The sequence below is a fragment of the Enoplosus armatus genome, chromosome 17 (assembly GCF_043641665.1).
Source record: "Enoplosus armatus isolate fEnoArm2 chromosome 17, fEnoArm2.hap1, whole genome shotgun sequence".
NCBI lineage: Eukaryota > Metazoa > Chordata > Actinopteri > Centrarchiformes > Enoplosidae > Enoplosus > Enoplosus armatus.
Genome location: NC_092196.1, coordinates 22079336 through 22107082, shown reverse-complemented (window position 1 = coordinate 22107082; position 27747 = coordinate 22079336). Strand labels below are relative to the sequence as shown.

At 40.3% G+C, this 27747-nt stretch overlaps 1 protein-coding gene across 1 annotated transcript; it reads left to right on the top strand.

Annotated features, from left to right (window-relative positions):
• Window positions 1-528: 528 nt before the first annotated feature.
• scn4ab (sodium channel, voltage-gated, type IV, alpha, b) lies at window positions 529-27729 on the top strand. Its single transcript, XM_070923957.1, has 31 exons — window positions 529-632; window positions 1458-1641; window positions 2113-2250; window positions 2339-2457; window positions 2583-2672; window positions 4271-4399; window positions 6449-6540; window positions 6769-7041; window positions 8140-8203; window positions 8318-8459; window positions 8919-9119; window positions 9210-9273; window positions 10069-10307; window positions 13881-13952; window positions 14053-14154; window positions 14287-14643; window positions 16969-17167; window positions 17447-17685; window positions 18733-18841; window positions 20521-20675; window positions 21793-21966; window positions 22144-22266; window positions 23135-23419; window positions 23862-23915; window positions 24339-24476; window positions 24620-24724; window positions 25022-25292; window positions 25557-26178; window positions 26278-26422; window positions 26512-26589; window positions 27373-27729. The coding sequence occupies exons 1-31, from the start codon at window positions 529-531 to the stop codon at window positions 27727-27729; spliced, it is 5424 nt and encodes a 1807-aa protein (XP_070780058.1).
• Window positions 27730-27747: the final 18 nt, after the last annotated feature.

The following is a 27747-nucleotide window of genomic DNA, read 5'->3' as shown; positions in this document are numbered from 1 at the left end:
CAAACAACACAATTCTTTGTGTCATTACTTGTTTTTGTTCCAGCTCTGTGCGTGTGTGTGTGTTTGTGTGTGTGTGTGTGTGTGTTGGACAGATGAAAGTTGGCAGTGAAATAAAGAGTTTTTTATTCAGGGACGAACAGAAATAAGACAAAAGTTCTCATTTATCAAACAACACAATTCTTTGTGTCATTACTTGTTTTTGTTCCAGCTGTGTGTGTGTGTGTGTGCGTGTATGTGTGTGTGTGTGTGTGTGTGTTGGACAGATGAAAGTTGGCAGTGAAATAAAGAGTTTTTTATTCAGAGACGAACAGAAATCTGACAAAAGTTCTCATTACTACGATGATGAGCTCCAGAATGTTGGCAGAGATATAATGAAGTCTGTAGATGAAAACAGAAACGAGAACAGAAAGAAGAGACAGAGAGACGTGCAGACTGAACAGACAGGCAGACAAACAGACAAACAGACTGACAGACGGTTAATGAGGACAGGTAGGAACAGGTGGAAGTAGAGGACACACAGCTTCAGCCATGATGAGCAGAAAAAAAACATTTTTTGAGTTTTGGAGGAGCAACAAGGAGAGAAGAGCTCTTCTGGAGAGAACCAATCAGCTGAGACTTCTTCCTTCACAGCTGTAAGTCTGATTCTACATGGAATGACCTTTAATTACAGAAACACAACAGACTATAACTGCTTTAATTTAAACATGTTCAATACTAAAAGCTGCAGTCTGTTTATAGACAGCAGACAGGTTGACTCCTCTCAGCTGTGATCAATAACATTTTTCCTGTGAAAACCAACATTGATGTTACATCTTATGTGAAGTTGGTTCTATTTTCATTAACAGACTCAGACTCTCAAACACTAACAGATGAAAAGTGATCAATTATAGTGATAATCAAAGATCTGCAGAGATTCAACTCACTGGGTCGAATGACTGGAGATCAGTTTCTTCAGTGTCAGTTTGTCCTTGCAGATCAACACAAACATGCAAGTAAAACAAATGACAGAATAAAATAATGAAATACAATACATTTCCTGGTAAGCAGATCGTTACACTACTTAAAGTCTTGAGAAGAAACCAATTTTAAATTTGGTAAAATAAAATTCAATGCATGCCTCCACCTGAGTGTCTGATGGAGGAAGTGTGCTTAACTTCCTGTAAGGGTGGAGAGGAAGATCAGGTGGTTCACTTGGTCAGATGCAGCGGGTTTATAAGGACAGAAGAAGTTCACGCTGACGGCTTCAGGGCTTCAGTGGTCTGCTGTTATTTAATATCACGTTTGTAAGGAGTTTCTGTGTCAGGTAGTCACCTGACCAATATGCTCTATCTGTCAGCCAATAATAACAAAGCAACAGGTGATTGGCTGTTGTTATTGTTACGTTTTTAGCCATTTTCTTCTTTTTATGAAGTTCACTGGAACCCCCCCCCCCCCCCCCCCCCCCCGTCTCCCTACAGAAGGTGGTTGCTAGGTGACTGTGGAGTTCGAGCAACCTTGCATGATGCCAGGATGGCACCTCTGCTGCCCCCTGTTGGTTCAGAGGTCTTTAGGCGCTTCACACCGGCTTCGCTGGAGGAGATCCAGCGACGTCACGAAGTGGAGGAGAGGGAGCGACAGAGGAGGAAGGAGAAGAACATAGAGGTACAAAACATATTGATCGGCTACCAGCCAGCACCCAATTAATCTCACCACCCATTGGCTATCGTCTGCCAATGTTTTGGGGCTTCCGGTGAGACAGCAGATATCCATGCCAAGACTTCCTTTCCCATGCACTGCCATATCAACAGACGATAGCCGATGGGTTGCCAGATTGCATTTCGGCCAATGCGTTCCGTCTCCTTTGCTCTCCACACAGACTGTTTACCTGCATGCAACCAAAGCCCGCTCAAACATGATTGGTTAATACTTCTCTACAAACTACACTACAGTACGGACTGCAAACGGACTACAAACGGAAACCGAAACACTTCCGATACCATAATTTTGTCCCTCGCCCCCCTTCATATGCAGATATTTGTTCATAGAGAGTAATCATTACATTGAGAACAGGTCTTTGATTGGCCATCACTCTTACTGGCTGTCTCTCTGTCTGACTGTCTCTGTAATTGACAGATTACAGATGAAGATCTTCCTAAACCAGCCAGTGACCTGGAGGCTGGAAAGCCCCTCCCATTCATCTATGGAGACCCACCCCCTGAGCTTCTCAACACCCCATTGGAGGAGCTGGATACCTTCTACCAATCACAGAAGGTCTCTCTCGTTAATAAAATATCTTCCCTCTGTGGCCTGACGACTGATCAATATCTCTGATATGTCTGACCTGCCTGTCTCTCTGTAGACGTTCATCGTGCTCGGTAAAGGAAACATCATCTACAGGTTTAATGCTGAGCCGTCTTGTTACCTGCTGAGTCCGTTCAACCCGCTGAGGACTGTCGCCATAAAGATCCTCATTCACTCATATCCTTTATGATGTCACACTGTACTCCTCCCTGATTGGTCAATGAGGAGAGACTTATTTACTCCCAGAATGAATTTTAGCTTTGATTGCCAGGTTGATGTTTTTTGTTCCTTAAAACCAAAACTTTATTCAGTTTGTTCATCATGGTGACAATTCTGACAAACTGTGCGTTCATGACGATGAGTGATCCTCCAGCATGGAGCAAAATTGTGGAGTGAGTCAACGTACACACAATGATACACACTAACATGCAATCAGACCAGAAATGCAGAAGTCGAGTTTTAAAGTTCAGGACTCAAACAATGAATCCATCTGTCTTCTGTCTCAATGGACAAAAAGCTGTGATCCCAGAGGAAATGTCGTCATGATGTCATTCATACAGGAAGTCTTTTGTTGTTTGAGTTGGCATATCCAATAATAGTAGATTTTGCTCATAAGCATATTAGCTAACATTTGATTGAAATAATTTATTGCAGTTCTATATTTGAGAGTTGTTTAATTGTTTACCTCTAAGAGAAGTATTTCAATTATTCATTGGAAGAGTAGTGAAGAAAGAGTTTGGCTAACTGTTCAATTAAATTCCAATGTTAAAAGAGATCAGTGTAGTATAAGCAATATATATATTTATGTAAATTTGGTAACCATGGCAACATATATGTGCGTCACGATTTTCCCTGATCAACCAGTGAAAAGCAGTTAAAGCTGCCATGTGTTGAGCTGCTGAATGAAAGAAATACTCTGCGTACTTCTCTCATTCAGCAGGTTACTTCAGTGAGTTAATTAAGTCCATTTAAGTATTGGAGGTTCTCCATCTGCAGAGAGAGACACTTTGGCAATTCCAGGTCCCCACTCCCTTTTGAAAATCTTCCTGTTTGCAGTTGTACAATCGTCTCTATCATAGCACAAGTAAACACAAGTTAGCTACATCTTCACACTGTAATTGGTGATTAACTTTAATAACGTTAACTTCACTGGCTATTTTTGCTGGATTCAATTGAGTCCAAGTATACATATATCTTATTTACAGGAATGTTTAGTGAAAGGCTGGAAAACTAGTGTGCTATTAGTAGGCTAGCTTATATTTGTAAGATTAAAAACAGTTAAATACATAAACTATAAGATGACCTCAAAGAAACTTTACAAAGGTCAGTAACAACACCTTAACTTTGCTGTTAGCTTGCTAATGTTACTACAGCTGACTGAGCTCTGACTGAGACCACCAAAGATGTTCTGTCCAAAGTCATATTCAGGAATAGCCAGACACGTCATGTCACTCAAAAATTAGTAATATGAGCAGTTTAAGTGTGTGACCTACTTGTTTGTCATTGACACCAGAGAACATACATAACCACATTTTAAGTATTAAAGTTCAGACTGACCTGCTGTCAGTTACAGAATCAGATTTTCCTCAGTGGGCTCATGTAACTCTGATGATGCATCCTCCCAATTGTCCAATCAGTTAGTCTAGTTGTTTGTAAAAACTGAAAAGGGAATATTATTTAGACAATATGTCTAATGTAAATAAAGATTTAAAAGAGAGCAGGAGATTTTATCAGTAACTTTAGTTTTAGTACCATTACTGGCCAGTAAGAATAAAGGAATAATCAGGATGTTTTGCTTGTCAATTGCTGCAGCCTCTAGAGGGCACTAACAGGACTTTATACTGTTTAACAGTGGATCAGTCCAGGACACATACTGACGATAAAAATATAAAGTCTTCTGTGAAAATATTTGATCTCTCTCCCTCTGTAGATTCTCAGCTCGACATGTTTTATGTTTTTAATGTTTCAGTGTTTTTCTGTCATTGAACAGATATGTGTTTACATTCATCTATACGTTTGAAGCAACGATCAAAGTTCTGTCCAGAGGATTCTGTGTCGGAGGTTTTACGTTCCTCAAAGACCCCTGGAACTGGCTGGACTTCATGGTCATCAGCATGGCGTAAGACTCAATAACACACCTGAGATACACTTATTCATCATAGATTCAAATCAGAATGAGAATTAGGTTAATTGCCAAGTAGGTTTTCACATACAAGGAATTTGCTTCGGTATTTTGATGCATAACGGTCACAATAAACATAGGAGGAGAAGTACTGCAGATAAGAATCTTAGATATGAAATGTAAATGTACAATAACAAATAATTAAATGTATCTGTTTAAAACTGTACAGTGTTTGTTGGTCATAGTGTCCCAGTGCAGTGCCACCACTTGCCAGCCTGTCAAGAGCATGCAAATAAGACATCTCTATGGACGTGACGTCACTTCATGGGCATCTTTTCCAAAGTAACAGAGGCAGCGTATCCTGATGCTGGCAATTTGGAGCGGCCTCATAATTCACCTTCATTTGAAGAGTGAACCAGAGTGCACAGGGCATCGGCCCATGCCAGTTTGAGCCTTTTGTCCAGCAATATTACTTCTTCAAGAACTGCCCAGCCATAACGAAATAACAGGAAAGATCATAGTTGATTGGCATTATAACAGTTCAACACATATTTATTGGAGGTTCTCCAACTGCTGACAGAGACATTTTGGCAATTCCAGGTCCCCACTCCCTTTTGAAAATCTTCCTGTTTGCGGTTGTACAATCGGCTCTATAATAGCACAAGTAAACACAAGTTAGCTACATCTTCACACTGTAATTGGTGATTAACTTTAATAACGTTAACTTCACTGGCTATTTTTGCTGGATTCAATTGAGTCCAAGTATACATATATCTTATTTACAGAAATGTTTAGTGAAAGGCTGGAAAACTAGTGTGCTGTTAGTAGGCTAGCCTATATTTGTAAGATTAAAAACAGTTAAATAAATAAACTATAAGGTCAGTAACAACACCTTGACTTTGCTGTTAGCTTGCTAATGTTACTACAGCTGACTGAGCTCTAGCTTGCTTCGCCAGTTTTAGCAACCAGTTTTACAGCTACACAGAATGTGCTGTTTTTGTTTTCTCAGGTTTAGATGTGAAGCCTCTCTTTGAGCTGCAGGTGAAACTCACTCACAGCATCACAGTTAGCTCAGCGCGCTCCAACACTTGTTAACAGTCACGTGATTCAGAATGAGGCAGGAAGTGAAAGGCAGAATGGACGAGCTGGAGGAAAGCCAGCACTATGCTAGTTATTGTTGACTCACTGTGTGACCTATTTTGAGGTCACAGTGACCTTTGACCTTTGTGTCAAAAGTGTCACCTATTCAGTGTCCGACCTGCTGTGAGAGATGGTCACAGTCTCCTTTCTGCTCATGAGTTATGGTGTTGAATAAAGGCCAGAGAACTGTTTTTCCAAGACATTATGATGTCAAGTTGACATTTAACCCTGCTAACCCAACCAAATTCTAATCAGTTCATCCCATGTGTCCGGCCTTGGTTATCACCAGTGCAGAATCATAAAAAGTTTTATCATCAGAACAGAAACATTAGCCTACAGTCATACGATGTTGATGGATAGTGACTGGATTTGTAAAGGGATGATAGTGGATATTTCCACCACCTGACAGAAAATACTGTTATACGCTGATAAATTACAGTTATCTATTAATATGTGGAGGATGAATAGTATTTTTAATTTTATTTATTATTATTATGAAAAAACTGTTGTACATCCACAGTAAATTTACAGCAATTCATTACAGTGTGTCTGTATTTGGAGAGTTCAAGGCTGAGATTACCTTTATTAAAGTCGCAGAGGAATATCCAATAGTTCCCAGAACAAGATGAGAAAAGTGGAAAATAAATCGACTGAAGAAAATAACACACTTGAGATACACCTATTAATCATAGACTCTAAAACACAATAATACACCTACTTTAATTCAAAATTGAACTAACTTTATAATCTTCATACATAGTTGACTTAATGGAAACATTTTTCTAATCTGGATTTAAGTCGCCTGTTTGGTATTTTAGTTTTTCTATCTATGGTTGATTTTTAAATGAAAATGACTCATGTTGTTGATGATAATGATGATAAAGTTGGTCTCTCTCCGTGTTTCAGATACCTGACAGAATTTGTAGATTTGGGAAATGTTTCTGTGTTGAGGACGTTCAGAGTTCTTCGAGCTTTGAAGACCATCACAGTTATCCCTGGTAAGTGTGTATGTGTGTCCCATTTTAAAATGGATATAATTCCTTAAATCCACCTTAAAACGATGTTATGACATCCAACTAAGCAGCCTAACCAAATATGTCTTTGTTCTGTGGAGAACTAGCTGCAGCTGCTGAGCCTTCACTGATTTTAGAAACCATCTGTTTTTATGTTGATGATTCAGTGTTTATTATTCTGATTGGTCAGTCAGTTTTTAACATCCCCCCCAGGTCTGAAGACGATTGTCGGAGCTCTCATCCAATCAGTGAAGAAGTTGGCTGATGTCATGATCCTGACAGTGTTCTGCCTTAGCGTCTTCGCTCTGATTGGTCTGCAGCTCTTCATGGGAAACCTGCGGCAAAAATGTGTCCTGATACCACCACTGTTGCTTAGTAACCACACATCTGACAGTGACCTAAACTCTGGTTACTATGCCAACGACACCTATGGCAACAATACAGGAGGCAGTGACTTTGATTTCTTCGAGTATACCCACAACGCAGGTGTGATGAAGATGGTGATATATTTTCTTGGTCTTTACAGCCTTGTGGAAGTGTATTCTTGATCTTTGTAGCTCAGTCAAAGACCACAAGTGTTGGTTTTGTATTTTCAGCTGTGAAGAGCTGCTGGTTTTTCTTCACTGTGTCCTAACACCACTCTTGAAGGGCAAAGATTATCATTTCTAACATTTAAGAAAACTGTAGAAACAATGGCAATACCAAAGCCTGTTTTCTGAGCTAAACTAAAATTAGAGCATAACAGGTTTTTCTCTTTTCAGCTTGTCAGTCTCTCAGTCTCTTAGGCCTGGCTTCCTCTTTGTTTGCTCAGGCAGGGAGCACTGACAGAATGCACTCTTTGCCTTGGCCCTCTCCTAACACTACAAATTGCAAAATTTAGCTTCACGTCATTGCTAACGGCAACACAATGGGAGGCTCTGTGATTGGCTGTGTGTTAGTGAAATACAAGGTACAACTACTACTACTATACACAATTGACGATCCATCCAAGAGACAAATACTAATACTACTACTAAACTACTGCTACTAATACTAAAACACATCATCAACAGACTGTGAAGTTCTGTGTTTGGCTGTTGGTAATTGAAATGCATCCTGGGAGTCATCGTTGACCTCTCCTTCAGTTCTTCTGTCCACAGGCTTCTCGTACCTTTTCTTGTACCTTGTACTTTTTATCAAAGAACTAGATATTTTCTAACACAGTCGTTCAATTTTTTTTTGTTTCAACTGCATGGTTAGAGAGACATTGTCTAATGTCAACAGGGAGGTTATTCCAGAGGAAGGGGGTTCGTCTTTATGGAGCCAGCTATGGAGGGGCAAGCCCATTTATGATTTAATAAGAACATTAAAGTCTGATCTGACACATCTAGGGACCCATGGAAGGGAAGTTGGTGTGATATGATCAAATAATCCAGTTTTAGTTAGGATTCTAGACATCTTTAGGACTATTTTGACTTTATCAGGTGCTTTGTGGGACACTTCACCACCACCAGTGGTAAAGATGATAATTAGATTTTTGTGATCCACATTTTTAGGGAAAGACAACTTGTGAGTAATACTTCTGTCTGTCTGTGTCTCTGATAGGGAACTATTACTACGTGCCGGGTCATCTTGATGCTTTGCTGTGTGGAAACAGTTCTGATGCCGGGTACGTTCACATGACTGCCTCTAATAAATACACTATCATAATAATAATGTGAAATAATAATACTGATGGTGGTGATGATGATGATCATGATGATGATGATGATGATATGTTCAGGGTCTGTCCAGAGGGTTACATCTGTCTGAAGGTTGGGAGAAACCCAAACTACGGCTACACCAGCTACGACTCGTTTGGTTGGGCATTCCTGTCTCTGTTTAGACTGATGACCCAGGACTTCTGGGAAAACCTCTTCCATCTGGTCAGTAACGTAGCTGAGTGGTCCCAGTACAGCGACCAGTCCTCACTGGTATTTGGCTTTGATTGACATAGTGATGATTAGCAGGTTGATGAACATCTGTCAGGAGGTGAACACTCAATGTTGTTGTTTGTTAGAGAGTTGAAGATTTTTGCTCTTGTTGTCCTTGGAATAAGTTGGTTCTCTAACTGACAACAACCATCAGACCTGAAGACGAAATGAGAGTAGGTTTCAACTCAGACTGTTTGGTTCTATCAAAATGTTCAATTTAACAGAGATGATAAAACACATCCTGAACACACCAGCTTCTTCAGTTTGATTAATTCATGTTCTCAAAGTAAATTAACTCTTCAAGTTCCAGTAAAAACCAACAATGACAACAATGAAACACCTGGAATATTTATTTAGACACTCCAACTACTAAAACATCTGCCTCTCTCTCACCTCTCTGTCTGTCTGCAGACGCTGCGAGCAGCAGGTAAAACCTACATGATCTTCTTCGTGGTTGTTATCTTCCTCGGCTCGTTCTACCTCATAAACCTCATCCTGGCCGTGGTTGCAATGGCGTATGCCGAGCAGAATGAGGCCACAATGGCTGAGGCCAAACGGAAGGAGGAAGAGTACGCTCAGATCCTGGAGGCACTGAAGAAGAGAGAGGAGGAGGTCTGATCTGACAGATGACACAACAACCAACATTTAATCAGCTCACACTAAACAGACACAGCTGAACCTTTATTTTTGTTGTTATTACAGCAAGCGGCCTGCAGGAAGGCGCTCTCAGAAACAAGCCACGAGCCAGAACACACTGCCATGGAAGGTATACACACATATACACACACACCGATGAGGAAAAACTTGTACTTCTGGTCAGTCTTTACTTCAATGACTAGAAGAATAAACTCAATGAGCCTCAGCTGTCCTTAGTTGAATATATAAGTTTATTACAACATAAAATATCTTAGTACAGCTTGTATACATGGACATAGTCAATTCCAAAAAAAAGCAACATTCGCAACAGTATGCTCAATAGTATTACGTATAATCATGTCACCAGGAGCTCTTGAACTCTTGGTTAATGTCAATATTATCAGGGGAGTGTGAAGCTTCTCCAAGGTCCATCTTATCTTTACCTTCGGGCAACAGAGTCCCACAACATATAAAGCATGCCAAGTGTACAGGACTCAAAGGCCTCTCAGTTAACTACCATGTCAATGCATAGATTAAACATTCCTTTATATTCATTCAATTTCTACCACACACACAAACGTGTATGTACAAAAATGCAGCCCCCCTTTTGAACATTAATGTCATCATAGGATATCTGATATCCACATGCTCTCCACAGCCAATAAAACAATAAAAATACAGATTTTGATGACCTATGACCCACACAACAGCCAAAAAAATGGTAGCATATAAACATAGTTTCTAGGAGGCAGGATGGGGACATGAAGTGTAAAGAATAAAGAGCTATCAGGTTCTCAGTGAGATCATCTCAACCTCCGACAGGTGGAGCTAAAGACTGGATTTTCAGGTCAAACTGCCTCTGATCTTTTAGTGAAGACTTTATATTTCTGAGTTCATCATCTCACTAACCTGCTGTGTGTTTCAGACTTTGAGGACGACCAGAGGCCGTGTCCTCCATGTTGGTATACCTTTGCTGACATCTTCCTGAAGTGGAACTGTTGTGGCTGTTGGCGTTGGCTCAAACAATGTCTCTACACCATTGTCATGGACCCATTTGTTGATCTTGGAATCACCATCTGCATCGTCCTCAACACCGTTTTCATGGCCATGGAGCATTATCCAATGACAGAGGAGTTTGAGGCGCTTCTAAGTGTCGGAAATCTGGTCAGTGATGAAGAAAAGTCAGAGTCGGTTTTTATTGACACAGTAGAACCCATCAAGTCTATTGATTTATTCACTCTGCCCAGGGTCACTATCACCACCAGGTGACATTATTGCCACCAGGTGGTAAAAGTGACTATTACAAAACCCTTCACGATGAACCAATGACCATGTACTTAAGTAGAAGTAAAAGTAGTCATCAAAATAACTGCTAGAGTTTGAGTACACAAGTACCAAATGAAAAAACGACTTGATTAACCTTAGATGTAAAAGAAAAGAGAAAAAATGCCACCACACTTCTTTTCCCCACTGCTTTTATTTGATGTGGACATTACATCATATCAACCACAAATTATCTTCCTCTAGTAAAGAAGTGAACATCTGTATTTTTGGTCAGTTTGTGATGAAAAGTCACTTCATCATCTCCTCATTAGATTATCTGCTACATACACATCATAAAAAATGTTTCTCTCAAGTCTGATCTCTAAATATTACATTAATGTTATACTCCATTAAATATACAAATAAGTAAAGACATTTCTAAATTACATCATATTTTTTGTTATGTTTTATAATATATTATGATTGGCAAATAAATCAGTAACTCAGATATGCATGGACCATATTGTCTATTCTGACAAAAAGTAAATAAAAAAGGGTGCCAACGTGTTACAGTGTCCTCAAACTTTGATCATTCCCATTTCCATCACAGACTGCCACAGATCATCAGGGAATTATTAGGAATCAAGATGACAGCTGAAGCGTTGACACTGTGTGTTTGACATATGAGAAGTGAATATTTCATTGATTTCTGGCAAGGAATTAATGAACATTTTGCATGACATTGTAAGTGTGTTTGAATAGACCTACTACCTAACAGTCAGACATTCTGGATGGTTTATATAATCAAAGATATTTGAATGATTGGTTTCAGCCTACTCCTTAGCAAAAGCTGGGTGAGCCTTGCAAACAAACACTAAACTTATACATCTAGGTAAATAAGTCTGCTGCGTTAATTTCCATTAAGAGTTGGAAGATTTGGAAAGAGATGGAACTGCTACATGATGGCGGGTTGCAATAGAAATGCAAACAAAGCAACTCTCCTGAGTATGTGACAATGGACAGAAGGAATTACTGGACCAGCACTTTTATGAGGATCTGTTGAAGAAGCATTTCGCAGTTTTTCTCAAATTATCCTGGACTCAACCAACAAAAGAGAGGACTCAGTGTTGGGGGGTTACAAGTAGATACAAATGCAGTAGATATCAAAAAGTTTGCAATGTGTTAGTTGAATTCTTGTCGGGAGGATAAACATGGACTATAAGTACTAATGTTAATAGATTCATTGAAACTGAGACCTATCCTAGCTGCAACATTCTGAACCATTTGAAGACATTTAATAGTAGTGCATGAATTAGGATCTCTGCATCAGCCAATGACAGAAAATATCTAATTTTATCTATGTTGCGTAAGTGGAAGAAGGGGATATTGGTGATGTCTATAATGTGCTGATCAAAAGAGGGGGTAGGATCAAGCGTAACAACAAGATTCTTGGCTGTCAAACTTTGAGAGATCACACAGTTGTCGAGAGTTACTATTACTTGATCAAACTGATATCTATGTCGAGTAGGGCCAATGAGCATCTCAGTTTCATCAGAAGTTAGGAGCAGGAAATTACATGACATCCAGGATTTCACAACAGACGCCTCTAGATTTCTAATTTGAACATTATCACCTGCCTTTACAAGCACATACAGCTGAGTATCATTAGCGTAGCAGTGTAAAGTTTTTTCCAAACTGCTTATAATTTGTCCAAGAGGAGTAATATCAGAAGCGAAAAGCACATGGCCGAAAACAGAGCCCTGAGGTACTCCATTTTTGACATTAGAAAATAATGATAAGTAAAATTACATGAAACACAGTGTGTTCTTCCAGAAGATTTTAATCATGTGAGAGCCATGCCAGAGACTCCAAAGTAGTTTTCTAGGAGTATGTCGTGATCAATGGTATCAAAAGCCACATTGAGGTCCAGTAATAAATGTACTGAAGTGGAATCTAAATCCATGGTAAGCAAAATGTCATTAACCACTTTAGTCAGTGCAGTTTCAGTGGAGTGACAGGCCCTAAATGCAGATTGAAAAGGTTCAAAAAGATTGCTGCTACTTATGTGAGCTGAAAGTTGCTGAGACACAACTTTCTAATTCTTTTGAAAAATATAATAGTAGAGCACCGTGCAGGCAGCCATGGATGAATGTCCAATACCATGACGACTACACAAATGCCCAAATTACTCCTAATCTTACTGAATTTTTTTAATATTAGAGGACTCATTTAGGCTCATTAGGAGATAATGATGGGATGTTTCATCATTAAATATCAGCTGTGTTCACTTCTTCACTTTGACCTGAGAATGATCATCTGTGGTTGAAATGTTATATCAGTCATGTCCACAAAAAAGTAATCTGTATATGATTTGTCTTTTCTGTTTCTCTTCATCATGAATGACCATGACCAGTTAAATGTTCAAGATTCAAGATTCCAAAAACTTTATTGTCTATCACATAATGATAGAAATCTGTCTGTAAGGTTAGGGGTTCACAAACAACATAAAAAAATGTTTACTACAATGGCAGATTGTAACGTCCCGTCCTGTTTGTTAATCTGTTTTGTCTTATTGGTTCATGTTTTCATGCTTTGTGTTGCACATTTCCTGTTTTATTTTATAGTACTTACCTCTCCTTACACTTCACTTCCTGGCCTTGTGTGTTTCCCGCCTTCTTGATTACCTGCCCGCCTGTCCCTCATTAGTCACTCACCTGTGTGTATTTAATCTGTGTTCTCCCCTCCTTCTGTGCCAGTTTATTTTTGTCCTTTGTGATAAGCGTTCCAGCGATTCTCCTGGTGTTCCTTGTGGTTTTGATTACCTTGATTTGATCGCTTTTGGTTTTTTGACTACATCTCTGCCTACTCCCTTCTGGATAATGTACTTTGTCTGACTGCTCTACCGTGTACCGAACCTTGCCTGTGACAAGTAAAGACTGTTTTTGCTTCCAACCCTGTCTGAATCCTGCAGTTGAGTCCTCTCCTCTGTGAAACCCAGTTGTTACACAAATATCTTCAATATTTACATTAAGACCGACAGCAAGAGGAGTAGTAGTAGTTTTGAAGCATGATATACTGAATGTATATAGTATTAAACTTATCAGCATTTGTACGACAGACACACTTACTGCGTTCTGTCAGTTCTCTGATGTACTGACCTCAGACCAGCGTTCTGTTTATGAACTAGTGGCACTGTTTGAAAGCCTCCGACAGGAAAAAGGGAAAAATGTGAATCTGCAGCTTCAGCAGTTATTCTGTTACAGGATAACAGAGCAGCAGCAGATCTGGGATCAGCAGACCACCAGCCTCTTAATGACTGTGCATGAATGCACAAACCCAAATGTAACAGAGTAATGATTTTTCTCCAAAAGAAAATCTACTCATGTAACACTAAAAAAGTATGCTGCATTAAAACTTGTGTGCAATTTACTCCTGATCCTTGATACCTGACCTTTGACATCTGACCCCCCTCAGGTCTTCACAGGGATCTTCACAGCTGAGATGGTCCTCAAGCTTCTGGCCATGGACCCATACTACTACTTCCAGGTAACATTTCCTGTTTCTTTGTTACCAGCTCAGTGATGATGACTGACAGCTGTTCCCATGGTAACACGTTGCTGTGATTATTCTGTTGCCATGATTACAGGTGGGCTGGAACATCTTTGATAGCATCATCGTCACCATGAGTCTGGTGGAGCTGGGATTGGCTAATGTTCAGGGCCTGTCTGTGCTGCGCTCCTTCCGATTGGTCAGTGTGACATCATCACCATCGTCACTTTATACCAAACACGATTGTTAAAAACAATCAAGTTACTATTTACTGGTCTCCTCCCCTGTCTGTCTACCTGTCCCCCCACCTGTCTGTCTGTCTCATGTCCAGATGCGAGTGTTTAAACTGGCAAAGTCGTGGCCGACCCTCAACATGTTGATAAAGATCATTGGGAACTCGGTGGGGGCTCTGGGTAACCTGACTTTGGTTCTGGCCATCATTGTCTTCATCTTCGCTGTTGTCGGCATGCAGCTGTTCGGGAAGAACTACAAAGACTGCGTCTGTCGCATCTCATACGACTGCACGCTTCCTCGTTGGCACATGTACGATTTCTTCCACGCCTTCCTCATTATCTTCAGGGTCCTGTGTGGTGAGTGGATCGAGACTATGTGGGACTGCATGGAGGTCTCCGGTCAGACCATGTGTCTGATTATCTTCATGATGGTTCTCGTCATTGGAAACTTGGTGGTGAGTTACACTCTGACCTGAGCCTGTTTCAGTATGTCACTAATCCTCCAGAGTCCAGCAAGCCAGCTGTAGCCAATTAATGAGGCCAAGTGAGAGCAAAGAGCAAACCAAGAAATTTAACCAATCGGGTCTTGTTTCGCATCTTCAATCTGTTACTGGTCTTTTTTCAGGTCATGAATATTTCCTGTTCTTGTTTCTAGTCCTGAATTTTGTAGGGAACTATGACTTAAAATATACCAAAATATGTAAAGATAATTAATAAGTCTCAAGGAGGCACCAAAACTATTGTTAACACAGTAATCGGTACAAAATGATGAAGTAGAGTGATTGCACTCACTTTGGAAATGGAATAATGGAATTTAGGGGTGCCCGGTAGCTCATCTGGTAGAGTGTACCATTAAGACTGAGTCCTTACTGCACCAGCCCGGGGCCCTTTGCCTTTGACCTTCCCTCTCTCTCCAGCTGTCAATATCTAACAAAGCAGAATGCCCTTTTTTAAAATAACAATAACAATGATACCCACCACCCTTAAAGTGGGGAACACAATAGCCATTTAATTAATTCAGTCTCAATTCTGGAGGTTGCCACTATGTTCTTGATTTGTGTACAGTGACCGTAATACTACATACACACAAACATAACCAGGTTCTACAAATTAAATGTTTATTAAACTACTAACTATGCACTACTAACTAATTACTACTAAACATACCTATGAGTGAATAAATGCAATGAATACAGCAATGAACACTTAAGGTGGACCTATTATTCTTTTCCTTATTTTCTGTCATATACATAGTGTTACAATGTTGGATATTCCTATTAAACGTTACCAAAGTTGCCAAATAATGAGGTAAACTTTTACATATGTAAAAGTAAAAAAGCTCAGTTTTCAGACTGCTCAGAATGCTCCCTCCTGCTAAAGTCATCATTAACTACTGCTAACTGCTAACTGTTGCTGCCGTTCGCTAGTTAGCTGTGCATCTAGCGGTCCTCTTAGCCATAGATATATATCTATATCTTTGCTCTTAGTTAACTGACTCTAACCATCTGACTCGCGGAGCCCTGGAAAGAAAACCTCCTCCTCCTGGCGGTCCAAAGCTGCTGTGCTGTACACTCCCCTGGTGCTCAGAGCTAACTGAGCTAACGGCAGCTACAGTTAGCAGCAGTTAGCGGGTACTTTCTTAAGCTTTCTGTCCATCAGGAAACTCCGTAAATCACAGAGGGTTGAAGCAGAGCAACCGGAGGACATCAGAGGGAAAACCAGGAAACATTTTCTCCATAAAATGATGGAGTTTCACCAAAATCAGTGAATAAAGTTGTGTTTTTGAACAGTAATCAGTGAGGCCCAGTCCCCAGAAACACTCAGCTCCAGCAGCATCTATAGTTTTTTCCAACCTACTTCTTGTCTCATTTGTGGTCTGATAAACAGGAAGTTCATCACATTCAGTCTCCAGATCTCTGCTGTAATGCAGTCGGCCACAGCGGCTCAGTATGAAGCGGTGCGCTGTGCTCAGGGCTCAGAGGCATCTCCCTGCCCCTCGTGGGCTGCAGGGAGCCGGCCAATCGGAAGAAAGTGGGCTTTTAGGGAGGCGGGCCTTGAAGGGACAGGCGCTCAAATAGCTTGTGTCAGACAGAGGGTGAACGGGTTGCATGAAGGGCCAGGATAAGATGAAGAAGGACTTATTTGATCTGTGCATCATGCAAAGCTACTCTAGTGGTGTCCCAGAATAAAGATATAGAGCTGGACATGTGCATAATAGGTCCTCTTTAATGACTGAATGAGGAACAGTGTATATCAGATAAAGCAGGGAAATTCACTTAAGGCACCATTCAGCAGCTGAGAGGTATGGGAAGCCAAAGGAAAACTTATATCTTTCCCACTCCCACCTATATCTTTCCTGTCTTAATTATTTCTTCGTTACAATTTCTTTCTAAGAATTAATGTTACATGTCTAATAATTCCATGTTTAAAAGCTTGGCCTCCTCAGTTGCTGAAAGATACCAAACACATCTCCTCCTTGAGGGGGGTGCAGAAGTGGAGCTACCTCCTATGGTGTGCTGTGAGCTCTGGAAATGTGGGGGTATTGACAGTTGGTGGAGTTCCATCCTGTAGTAAACTGGCTGTTTGTCACTAACCCTTCGTTTATGTCTTCAAGGAATCTTTGCAGGATCTGTTGCATGACCTAGAGGGGGTCTCATAAACAACCAGGCTGGGGAGAAGTTCATAAATTCAATCCTAAAATAAAAGAATCTTAATCTCCACCCTACAATTTGTTTGTGGTCTTTTTTTAGGCCTTGAACCTGTTCCTGGTCTTGTTTCAGGTCCTGAATCTCTTTCTGGCCTTGTTGCTGAGCTCGTTCAGTGGTGATAATCTCGCGGCTCCAGAAGATGAAGGAGAAAACAATTTGCAGATTGCCATAAACCGAATCAATAGGGCTGTGACCTGGACAAAGACCTGGATCCTGGAACATATCTGGACTTTAATGGGAAAGAAGAACCACATTGACCCAGACCGCACTGGTAGGACCACACCTGGAACTACAGCAAAGACATTTTTATGTTTTATGTTTTTTACTTATTTATCTATCTATCTCTCTAACACCGTTTTTATTGTTAAGGTCAGTATTTATTCAGTGTTATGGATGTTATAATTGTTTGGTATTCAGGTTTTTTCAGTACTTTTTTCTTATTGATTATGGTTTCAGACCAGTTTGGGGTTCTGTTTCTATAAATCACACATTTTGACTGACTGTATTTTGTGATTTACTGATTTTTCATGTTTGTGAATGTCATCGTTAGCAATCGACAGTGAGGAAGATGATAGGACGACAAAGGACTTTTTGGCATTGACCTTTTTGACCTCAGACCAGCCAGTGTCCGAGGTGAAGTCCCTCAGCTGTAACCATGGCAACATGACCAGCATCTACCACAACATTGCCTCCTTGAAGGTCCCCATCGCAGAGGCCGAGTCAGACTTCGAGACACCTGACAATGATGAGGATGAGGATGAGGATGAGGAGGAAGAAAAGCACTCCCAAGTAAAAACTGAGATAAAATAATCCTTTATTAATCCCTCAGCAGGGACATTTGCATTGTTCCAGCAGCATACAGGATAGTGCAATAGAAACATAAATAGAAAATCAAGATATAATAAATAAGAATAAAGACTGTTATAAAAAGCTACTTAAACTAAAAAACAACTGTAGTTTACAAATATATTCCATTCTATTCCAGCATTTCACCTAAAACTGAACTGTAGTGTCTGAAGTTGTGGTGCGGTTTCATAAAGATGAAATCAGGTAATCTCATTGAGATCAAGAGAGAGACATAACCAGACAAATAAAAGCATAAACAGCATCATACACAATCACAGACATCATTGAATAGATTCAAAGTTAAAAGTTTAAAATCAGCCAGTGGGATGAGTTATTCTTAAAATCCTCTGAAATTCTTTCCATTCATAAAAAGGTGTAAAGTGGTGGCAGGCAGTCTGTCCTGCTTCAGTATTTACCCGAAGAACTGGAGTTTAACAGACCTGAGATCTGCTCTGCTGAGCAGTGGTTTTAGATTTGAAAAGTGATTTTCTGAGGCAACTTCTGCAGGAGACCTTTGTAAATAAAGATGATAGAAAGTAGTTCTCTTTTTGTTGCTAGTGAAACCAGCCGACTGTTTCATATAGTACAAAGTGACGAGGACGATATGATTACTAATAATGGGCAACTGTACAATCATTTTCCTCCACACACAAACTTTATTCTTATATAAGAAAGCAGGTTTTTTTTTTCTTAAGTTTTTCTGCCAGTTGCTTCACATGCTGTCTAAAAGTCAGACTGCTGTTTCGACAACTTTCCAGGTATTTACAATTGAATTGTGGGTTCTTGAGCAAGCATGAGTACAAGTTTGAACAGATCAGGAAAATGGCTTCCCCAATAATGAAATCAATTTGATCAAACATGGAGGTTCAGATTGAAGACAAACTGCTGAGCTGTCAGTCAGACAAGAACACGGACATAAACATGAATATCAATATTAACAACTGGCTGTTGGTGGGTTCAGTGTAAAATGTATTTGATGTTTTTATTCAGTGTGACGGGTCGTCGGTCTGCAGCACGGTACAGAAACTTCCTGAAGTCCAGGAGGACAAAGACGATGAAGATCCCGATGAAAACACACCTGAGGACTGCTGGAGTGACAGTACGAAAACACACACAAATCATTCATAGTATAAATGAAAATATTTGTCCAGCTTGGAAAATAAGTTCAGACTTATGGAGGTCTTTAGGTCTTAAAAATATTTGAGAACAGGAACCAATCTGACCAATAAAAACTTGTGACGAGTTTCTCTCTCTGTGTCCGTGGCAACCGGTCAGTTAGTTTGTATTCTGCATTTTCTTTCCTTATGAAGTCATCTAGCTGCAACACAAACTAATTCCACAGCAGCTTCCTCCAGATTCACCTCCATCTAATACAAGTCAATCGGTGTAAAAACAATGATAGAACAACAGGATTCATGAGTAACTGAGTTGCCAAAACAGGCGCTTATGCAGGAAGGCTGTCCCTGTTTCTATCTCTATCACTCTGACAAGTACAAATTACAAGTACAATGTAACGCAGTAAATATAACTTGTTACTACACCTCTGAATGTAAAGGTAATGCTCGATGCTCAAAGAGTAGAGTTACACTACCTGATGAACGATGGAAAGGTACTGGTAAAAGAACTGGCTGTAGGTACATCTTTCCCTTTATGACTTGCAGTAGCTCCCAAAACCATATAATCAAGTTGCTCTTTAAGCAGAAAAGGAGAATATTATAACCAAGTCAAGACAATATTTTATTACGTTTATGAAAAACAGAAATAAATGTACATTCAGCATTTATGTTGAATTGAAATGTTGAGTTTTCTAGATGATCTTTCTGCTGAGAAAATAGAGGAAGAAAACAGTCTGAGCTGTTGGATGGAGTCTGTTTGCTTTTCTGATTCAGTCGTTTAGTAAATGTGTGTGTGTGTGTGTCACTACTAGAGATAGGATGTGTTTTTGACCTCTACATGGATTAAGTTTTTGGCTGGACCACAGCAAAGTGGGGCCCTCTTTCAAAATGAATAGGCACAAACGTTAGTTACGTACTTAACTCCAGATTCAAGGCTGTCGCTAGCAGGTTCATCCATCGCTCACGCAGCACATTCTTTTTCTTCGGCTAGTTAAAGGAACCTGCGGGGCCCTCAGCTTAGAGGGTGAAGCCTTTACTCATATGCTTTATAAATAAAATGTATTATTGTTATGATAATTAGAATAAGTTCTTTCAAATCAAACATCTCAAGATATAAGTGGAAAGTTTTGTTCCTGCAACTGCATTTATAACATTTTTTGACTCAAACGAAGTTTAACCATGTCATGTGATATTCTACCTCAGTACACTTTAAGAACAAATATTACTGAGACCACTACAGAAAATTGCAGATGAACATTTAATGTACAGGAATTCACATTATAGACACTACCACTGACTATCTGTGTAACAATTTGGCCGTAATATAGCACATTGACCATACATGGTCCAGTCATATATTATGTTTTCACTTAGTCTGGATCAGTTTACCAGAAAGTATCAGAACAGGATATGAATGTAGATGAGTGATTCTGATATTTGGCATCCGACATGTTCACAAACTCAGTGTGTTACGACTGGCAGGTTTAAAGTCAGCAGGTGAAATGTCCCTACCTATAACAGGTAGTCTGGCTCTGCTGCAGGAACTGTATTCTTTACATGACTGTTGAAGACACTGTAAAGACCTCTGTAAATAAATGAGTCCTGTATAATTTGTAATGTGACCGGCCGATTCACATAATACATTTGTGTGTTTATATTTCAGAGTGTTACCGACGTTGTCCGTTCCTGGACATAGACACGTCCCAGAGCGGAGGGAAGGTCTGGTCTAACTTCAGGAGAACCTGTTTTTCCATTGTAGAACACAACTACTTTGAGACCTTCATCATTTTCATGATCCTGCTGAGCAGTGGGGCTCTGGTAAACATTACTATACAATATCATAGATTATTTATTTATATTGATACATTTTTTATTTTCTTCGTTTGTTCTTTTTGTTTTATTCTTACTTTTTGCTGTGAAGCACATTGCAATATTTGTATTCAAAATCCTTCATAAGTCTGACTGCTGCTCAGTCCTCCTGGATGCTGGTTGGTCTGTTTGATCTGATGACATGAATGAGCAGGTCAGATCTGATTTGTTCACAGGGAATGTGTGCTGTGTGAGTACTAACGTGTGGAGACATGGCCAACAGCAGAGCACTGACATACTGACCACACACAAGGCTACTAACATGGCTGACATGGCTAATAGTGGACTACAAAAATGGCTGGCATTCTGACTACTAACATGGCCGCCACATTACTCAGGTGAGATAATCTTTCACTAAGTCTTTCACTATAACAACTTTTATTGACCCTTAATAAACAGTGACATCATGATGAATAATGCTAAAGTAGTAAACAATAAAATAAGTGATGGTGACCCAACACAACACAACTTAACATTAACCAACATAACACAACTTAACATTAACCAACATAACACAACACAACATAAGAACAAACAAAATTCTGAATTGCTCATTCACTGACACTGAACACTAACTACAGAATGTTTGTCTTTACATGACAGCACCCTGTAGTGGTTGTGCGAATTATGACTGTTGTCTGTCAGGAACAAAAGAAGAAGTAGTTAGATGTTTTTATGACACTTGAGATACTGGTGTTCACATCCTGTCTCCTAGCAACAGTCAATGTTGGTTTATTTTAATCATGACTACCATCTCTCCCTAGACTTAACCAAGTAGTTTTACTACCTAAAGCCAAACAAACCAGAACCAAAGAGGTGTTAGATCAGAGAACACTCAAACACTGTCAGGAATAACAAATCAAATTGTGTTTAGTTTGGAGGACTTTGTGTTTGTCAGTTGCAAACAAAACAAGTGAAGTCAGACCTTAACTTTAAACAAGTATCAAAACTTTTTTGCTCTGTTTGCATGTAAAGTGACCTCACACTGAGGCCTGATCCTGAGGTTGAGAAACTGTGATGTATGACACACCTGTCCAGGTGGTGACATTAGTCTGTGTGTTAACAGGCGTTTGAGGACATCTACCTGGAGCAACGTCGGGTCATAAAGACGGTGCTGGAGTACGCAGACCAGGTGTTTACCTACGTGTTCGTGGTAGAGATGGTTCTCAAGTGGATTGCATACGGATTCAAGACTTACTTCACCAACGCCTGGTGCTGGCTCGACTTCCTCATCGTAGACGTAAGAACATTAATACCTGCAGGAGCATGTAACCATAGCAACAGTACTGATTCTCCACTGAACTAATGTAGGGTTTGATTACAGAAACACTGTAAAACATGAAGGAGGGTTTTTTTTACAGTTTGCTATGGGTGGTCACCTGTGGTATGATGTCACCAGGTGTGCTGTGTCTTCCAGGTGTCTCTGGTGTCTCTGACAGCGAACATCCTGGGATACTCTGAGCTGGGAGCCATCAAGTCTCTGAGGACTCTGAGAGCCCTGAGGCCACTGAGGGCCCTGTCTCGCTTCGAGGGCATGAGGGTGAGACAGGCACTTTAAACACTGACACACAGTCAGACAGGTTTATCGGTAGGAAACCTGTCTCCCTCTCTACCTGTCTGTCTTTCTAAACTTTATTCTGTTAAACTCAGATAAATCGGACGCTATTATTAAAGGTCCAGCTGCATGTCATCCCCTACCTTTCCCATCTCTCTCAGCTGTCACTGTTTATAAAGCGAAATGCCAAAAAAAAATCTTTGACAGCAATCTTAATCATGATATCAATATCTGTTGTCCAATCTGGCTTTCCGCACCTTCGCAACATTTCAAAAATCTCCTATCTGCAAAGAACATGGAAACTGTCATCCATCCTTTTATTACGTCCCTTTTAGATTAATGTAAGTTGCTATTTCCTGTCTGAGTCTATAGAACCTGTCCAAGCTTCAACTGGTCCAGACTTCTCACAAGATCCAACAAAAGAATACACATAAACCAAATCCTAGTATCTCTCCAGTGGTTGCCTGTACATTTCAAAATAGATTTTAAAGTTTTAATAGTTACTTTCAAGACATGTACAGGGTTGGCCCCTGTCTATATCTCTGACTTGTTAAACCCTTCGAGCCTGAGTGCAGTATGAGATCCTCCGTTAGGGGTCTGTTAGTATTTCCTAGGTCAAGGCTAAAAACCAGAGACCCTTCAGAGACCCTTGACCTGCTAGAGGAGATCCGGCAAACAAGCTCTGTTTCTTCATTTAAATCTTTCTCAAAAACACATTATTTTAGAATTGCATTCTCATGAACTGTTTTTATTGTTTTCATGTTTTTAATCAGTGTTGCAGTGCAATTCAATGATTTTTAAATGAAGTTATTATTGGTGTTGGGTCTCTTTCTCTGTACCTGTCTGTCTGCAGGTGGTGGTGAATGCCCTGGTTGGAGCGATCCCGTCCATTTTTAACGTGTTGCTGGTGTGTCTGATCTTCTGGCTGATCTTCAGCATCATGGGAGTGAATCTGTTTGCAGGAAAGTTTTATTACTGTTTTAATGAGACGTCTGCGGAGGTGTTTCTCCCTGATGAGGTCAACAACAAGACTGAGTGTTTCGCTCTGATGGAGGCAAACTTCACTGAGGTCCGCTGGAAGAACATTAAGGTCAACTACGACAATGTGGGAATGGGCTACCTGTCGCTTCTACAAGTGGTGAGTCTCAATACTCAACATGTTTATCTTCACTGAGATACACAAGCGATTCAGTCTGATATATGAAGCAGTAAAACAATCTGACATGACAGGTTATAGCATCAAAATAATACTTTCAACACTTAATTTTCACCAGACTGTCAGTAACCCCAATAACACCTATCACTAAACGTGTTCCAAAACTAAACAAAATCTTTGATTTCCAGTGAATCTCAATTCAGACCTCCACAAGTGATGTTTAGAATTCAGTCTTCAGAGAATTTTGCTGCTGCCTGAAAACAGTTCATCTGAGCTGAAGTTGTTTTCATTGAAAGGTTCTTTGTTGTATCTACTGTTGTAGCTGTTCTAGTTTTTATGACCTGCTGGGTCTCACTGTATGCAGACAACTGGACTTTTCAGCTGTCTAAATTGAAACTGATGTTAATGGGTTTGTCTCTTTCAGGCCACATTTAAAGGCTGGATGGACATCATGTATGCAGCAGTGGACTCCAGAGACGTCAGTACACCAACTGCGTTTTATAAGAACTGATACTAATGCTGGAACTGGTTGTCAAGTCATTGTTTATTTAATTTTAATGATACTGGTAGAAGTACAGGTACTAGTACTGATACTGGCACTAAAACTGGAACTGATACTGGTATTGATACTGATACTTTTACTAATATTGGGACTGATGGTACTTGTAGTAATACTGTTACTCTTACTGTTACTGGTATTAACACTAGTACTGTTACAGCTGGTACTGATAACAACAGTAATAGATCAGACCTCTAAAGACAGAGTGTCGTATGTTGTGTGAAGACCTCAACGGCAAATTTGGGATTTGGGGTTATACGAGTAAATCTTTGAATTGACTTGACTCTGGTTAGCATAGTTACCATACTATGTGTGTGTGTGTGTGTGTGTGTGTGTGTGTAGGTGGAGTCCCAGCCAGTGTACGAGGCCAATCTGTACATGTACCTTTACTTTGTCTGCTTTATCATCTTCGGCTCCTTCTTCACCCTCAACCTCTTCATTGGAGTCATCATCGACAACTTCAACCAGCAGAAAGCAAAGATATGTTTCTACTCACTGACAGACAGACTGACATTAAAGTCACCTCTGTTCATATTACAGTTTAAACTGAAAGCTTCAGTTGTGATAATAAATATTATTGTTTCTCTCTGTCACTGAGTTAATTGTTTTTGTTTTGTCTTTACTTGGGAGGAACAGATATTTTCATGACAGAGGAACAGAAGAAATATTACAATGCCATGAAGAAACTGGGCTCCAAGAAACCTCAGAAACCTGTTCCAAGACCTGAGGTCAGTTTGTGTGTTTCAGGCCAGAACAGCATTTAAATTTTAGTTAGAGCGGGTTGGGAGTTCATTCCCCGGCTCCCCTCCCCTCCGTCATGTCGAAGTGTCCTTGAGCAAGACACTGAACCCTAAGTTGCTCCCGATGGAGATCAGCACCTTGCATGGCAGCTCGGTCACCATCGGTGTGTGAATGGGTGAATGAGACTTGGCTGTAAAGTGCTTTGGGAACCGTGAAGGTTGAAAAGCGCTATATAAGTGAGATCATTTACCATTTACCTGTTTCTTCTCTTTCTGTCTCACCAGAACAAGTTTCAAGGTTTGGTCTTTGACCTGGTGACCAAACAGTTTTTCGACATCTTCATCATGGTGTTGATCTGCCTCAACATGGTGACCATGATGGTGGAGACGGATGACCAGAGCGAGGAGAAAGACATGATTCTGTACTGGGTCAACTTTGTCTTCATCATCATCTTCACCACAGAGTGCACTCTGAAGATCATTGCACTCCGGCAGCACTACTTCGCTGTTGGCTGGAACATCTTCGACTTCGTGGTTGTCATCCTGTCCATAGTAGGTAAGTCGGCAAATCAGGGTCTGGTGATGTCATCGTCTCATCTGGGGGTCGTCACTCATTCCCATGTGTCAAAATGTCTTCTCTTTACATTCAAGGCCCAGAAATCTCTTTTCATGTCTTGAATTTTAGGAAATGGGGTATTCAATTTGATCAGAGATGGAGTGACAGTATATGTGTACTTTTTCTTCCCTCCTTTCTTTCTTTCTTCCTTCCTTTACTTTCTTTCCTTCTTCCTTCCTTCCTTCCTTCCTTCCTTCCCTTCAGGGCTCCTCCTTGCTGACATCATAGAGAGATATTTCATCTCGCCCACGCTCTTCCGTGTGATCCGATTGGCTCGTATTGGCCGAGTTCTTCGTCTCATTCGTGGAGCCAAGGGGATCCGCACACTGCTGTTCGCCCTGATGATGTCTCTTCCTGCCCTCTTCAACATTGGTCTGCTCCTCTTCCTCATCATGTTCATTTTCTCCATCTTTGGCATGTCTAACTTTTCCTACGTGAAGAAGGAGGCATTGATCGACGACATGTTTAACTTTGAGACATTTGGGAATAGCATGATCTGTTTGTTTATGATCACCACGTCAGCTGGATGGGATGGTCTGCTGAATCCCATCATGAACACACCGCCGGATTGTGACCCCAACACAGAGAACCCGGGAACAACTGTTAAAGGGAACTGTGGCACCCCAGCATTGGGTATCATCTTCTTCACCACCTACATCATCATGTCCTTCCTGGTGGTGGTCAACATGTACATCGCCATCATCCTGGAAAACTTTAATGTGGCCACAGAGGAGAGCACTGACCCATTGTGTGAGGACGACTTTGAGATGTTTTATGAAACCTGGGAGAAGTTTGACCCCGCCGCTTCACAGTTTATACAGTACAGGTAGAGAAAATGGTTACTTTCTGTGGGCTGGGTCTTAATCTGGGCAGTTGTTGATCCTAATCTGACTCTGTTGTGTTTGGACTCTCCTGTGTTCCACAGTAAGCTGTCAGAGTTCTGTGACACTCTGAAGGATCCTCTGAGGATTTCCAAACCAAACACCATCAAACTGATCCACATGGATCTGCCTCTGGTTCCTGGAGACAAGATCCATTGTCTGGACATACTTCTTGCACTCACTGCACAGGTAAAATTACCTGGTCACATATTATGTCTTGTTATGTTATGTTCTTGTATTTAATGTTATTCAATTTATATTATATTATATGTGTGCAGGTTTTGGGTGATTCAGGAGAGATGGACGCTCTCAAAGCCAGCATGGAGGAGAAGTTCATGGCCAACAACCCCTCCAAGGTTTTACTCTATTCAATTCTATTGTTTAACAGTGAGATTAAATATGAGTGAAGATAAATTTAGTATATCTTCATTCATATTTAACATCACTGTATTCTTTTGCATATTAAGTATTTCATAACATTTTCTGCAGCCAAATTTAGATTTATGTTCAACATTTTACTATTCAACTTGTTGTTATTACTCTTACTCTACTAAATTCATTAACACTGGTTATTTCAAATATGTACCCAGTAAAACTGGTCTTCACCTTAATGATAGAGCACCAAACTTCCAAATAGTGGTATTTTTTATACATTAAACTGTTCACAAAACATTACGTCTAACAGGCTTGCAGTGTTTTGCATCATTTTTGAATGTATAAGACATTTGTAATGAAGTACATAAAACCATCAAAACAGCAATGTAGTATATAGTCAGAATCTGTCTGTATTCATTGCTGTATTTCAGTTTTTTTACCTTCTTCTTGATTTTATATGTTCAGCTGTTGTTAAGAGTTTTACACAATTTCAGGAGAAGAGATTCAGGTTAAAGGTTTACTTTATTTGACCTTCAGTGGTTCTGGATGAATTCATGAAGAAAACAGAGGTGATTGGTCAAAGTTTGGAAATATTTTTCTACTTTGACTTTTTCTGTTGAAACATTTTTGACGACTTGTCTCTCACCGATAAGGCAGATGTCATTAATTGGTTCATTCTCGCAGTTGAGAGATTGCAAATTCTAAAAGAGACTGCTACTGTTTATAATTTATCAAACTATACTGAAGTCACTTGTTACCTACAGGTGTCGTATGAACCAATCAGCAGCACTCTGCGGAGGAAACAGGAAGAAGTGGCGGCAATGGTGATCCAGAGAGCATACAGGAAACACCTCCTGCAGCGGACGGTCAAACTGGCGTCCTACAAATACAGAGAGAAGACGGAGGGACGGCGAGACGAGGAGTCCCCGCCAGAGACAGAAGGACTTCTCTATAAACGAATCAGTCAGCTGTACGGAGACGGCAAGGAGACAGAGGAGCCTGTCTCAGGCGTTTCAGGTGAGGATCCCCCTGCCCGGGTGGAGCTTCAGAGCGAGTTTCTCCTCCACGCTGCTCCTCCTGACTTCCTGCGAGATGAGAACCTGAGGGAGTCTATTGTCTGATGAAATTTTTCTCCTGTT